At 37.0% G+C, this 2494-nt stretch overlaps 1 protein-coding gene across 1 annotated transcript; it reads right to left on the bottom strand.

Annotated features, from left to right (window-relative positions):
- Nucleotides 1-1110: 1110 nt before the first annotated feature.
- On the bottom strand, nucleotides 1111-2247 carry tyrobp (TYRO protein tyrosine kinase binding protein). The gene is made up of 5 exons (XM_022761972.1): nucleotides 2085-2247; nucleotides 1916-1936; nucleotides 1692-1835; nucleotides 1532-1599; nucleotides 1111-1409 (listed from the first exon to the last, which is right to left on the bottom strand). Exons 1-5 carry the CDS (start codon nucleotides 2218-2220, stop codon nucleotides 1353-1355), a joined length of 426 nt encoding a protein of 141 aa, XP_022617693.1. The 5' UTR covers nucleotides 2221-2247; the 3' UTR covers nucleotides 1111-1352.
- Between the last annotated feature and the right edge of the window lie 247 nt (nucleotides 2248-2494).

Here is a 2494-nt window from a genome sequence, read left to right as displayed (position 1 = left end):
GGCCAAAGCAGAGAAATGCAAGACTGGGACAGTGCGGAGGACAACAATGGCAGACTGCCTGCGGTAGGAAACACCAGAGATACAGATGGTAAGACCAGATTCTACATTATACAAAACAATATACATTGTTCCAAGAATTATGCCCAGAGCGATCAAAGGCTGAACAATTGATCTTAATATTCCCACAGAAACCAGAGAGTATATCAGCTCTGAAACTTATCCAATCGGTAGAATATTTTTTTCTTCCATTAGTCAATATTGTAAATACATTGTTTGATTGCTTTCCTGAAGGCTCTGTCATTTTTTGTGATCCACTTTCTCTTATGTGCTTTAGCCCCCCCCAGAACACAGGCCCAGTAGCTTGTCTGTTCCAGCCAGGAGCCGAGCCTCCTGGTGATCATATAAAGGTCTGTTTCCTCTGCATTTGACTTAGACAAATGATTTCTGCTTGGATTTTTATCCACCTAACCCATCTTAGGAAACAACTCCATGACATATTGTCACCACATTTAAATTCCTTACATTTCATCCTAATCTAATTACAAGATGAGACTACTTCCTAGATCTTGCTTTGTTATTCAAATGTTATGCATGTAATGTTGAATAATAATTGAATAATTGTTTTTTCTACCATTTAGATTCCGTTTCTTCCTCATAATGAGTCAAGGCCTGTCATCTGTTGACTCATAGGAAGCAGACAGACTGCTTCCACATAAAGCTGCTTCTGGGACTTTTTGATCCAAATTTAGATTAGATTATTTAGATATTCATTTTAGTTATGCGATCATGTGGAGAGATATGAGAAACAATTTTGGATTAAATAGCGTAAGTCTCTACTGCGTGATGTTTGGTACAAAAGCTGTAGTATGAGAAATGTCAAAAAAATGAAATTAGAAATGGGCACAACAACTTTTGATGACTTAGGACAGAAATGTGTTGCTTTTATCTAGTACTGAAAGTCTTTGTATGTTCATTGTAATGTGAAAATGTATAAGTAATCCTCTGAAATATAACTATAAAATAAAATAAAATGTAAAAACTGCATATTTTTCATTTCCTTGCTTTGAAAAAATGTAGTTTAATAATAATAAGATAAATACAAATACACATTTTAAGACAGTTTAAGATTTACAAAAAACAAGATTGTGATGCAGCGAACATCACATTCGGCACAACACAGTACTCAGTGAATATAATATACATTTTACATGTAAAAGACACATTTATAAAGCATCTTGTTACCTTTAATTCCACATAAGTATAAGTGGCAAAACAAGATGTGCATAGAGGAGTGTGTGAGTGTTGTGAAAATACAGATGAGACGTTGTTTGGATTTTTATAGCTTTGTTGTTTCATTTCCTAAAGTGCTGAAGCTCACTGTACACATCTGATTGGACTCCATGTAACTCCTATAAAACAGTAAAAGCAATTCATCATGGAAAAACAAATAATATATAATTAAAACCCTAAACAATGTAATCTCCACATTTAGTGTCTTTGAGGCTTCATTGATAATGTAGTTTTACTTTACCTGGTAGGGAGATTCTGTGACCTCTGTTGGCATTTTCTTTGATACTGATGATGGCAGGTTTCTTCTACCTGATAAAAAACATTTACATGTCAAGTTAGTGCTGTATCACCACCCAGCATACTCACAAATAAGCAGAGATGCTGATATATTGAGTGCTCACCATCATGAGAATCCCATTCTCTCCTTCTCTTGTGTTGAGTGGCAAAGCAGAACACAGAAATAGTGATGAAGATGGTCAAAATAATGTCAGAAGCAATAATGGCGATTACAGACTCCATGTTTATCAGGTAACAGGAACCACACTCTGTGAAAGAATGGAGAAATAGGATTGAAACACAAAACCAAAACACAGCTTGGAGAGATTTAATTAGAAAAGTTAGATACCTTGCTGTCCATCTGCAGATCCTGAAAGACAAAGAGTTGATAAAACCTCAGATGATAACAAGAACAGCTGAGAGAGTGCCTACGATAATTTACTATTGTGCAATCAATTAGTACACTGGTAAAAGACCAGCACAAAAGACCAGCACATCACATATAGCACATCACTCACCAAACAACGAACCCACAATACAAAGAGCGTCAGACATCTTCTGTATGTTGGTTTCAGGTCGAGGAGGAAATGTGAGAGAGAGGCTGATGGCCACTGTCCTTCTGATCTTTTTCCAAATGGCTGTGTTGCCGCACATAAACAAGATGATCTGCCACCAGCACTGTCAGGGGTGTGAGGGTTTGTAAGCTTGTGACTGCACTCAGAGGAGGAAGAGGGAGTCCACTGAGAGAAGAGGAAGCTGCTGTTTTTGTTTCTGCTCTGTAATGTCACATTCATGTGAGGGTTGCTGGTGACATACAACCACCCTTATCACTTTTGATCATTAGGATTCAGGGCTTCTTTTTTGACTTTTTAACAGTGTACTGATACTTCAAATGAACTAGTCCAAGTGATGCCAAGATAAGGAGGTG

This window comes from Seriola dumerili, unplaced genomic scaffold (genome assembly GCF_002260705.1).
Source record: "Seriola dumerili isolate Sdu_G_001 unplaced genomic scaffold, Sdu_1.0 BDQW01000433.1, whole genome shotgun sequence".
NCBI classification, from domain to species: domain Eukaryota; kingdom Metazoa; phylum Chordata; class Actinopteri; order Carangiformes; family Carangidae; genus Seriola; species Seriola dumerili.
This window is presented reverse-complemented; position numbering and strand designations above follow the sequence as displayed.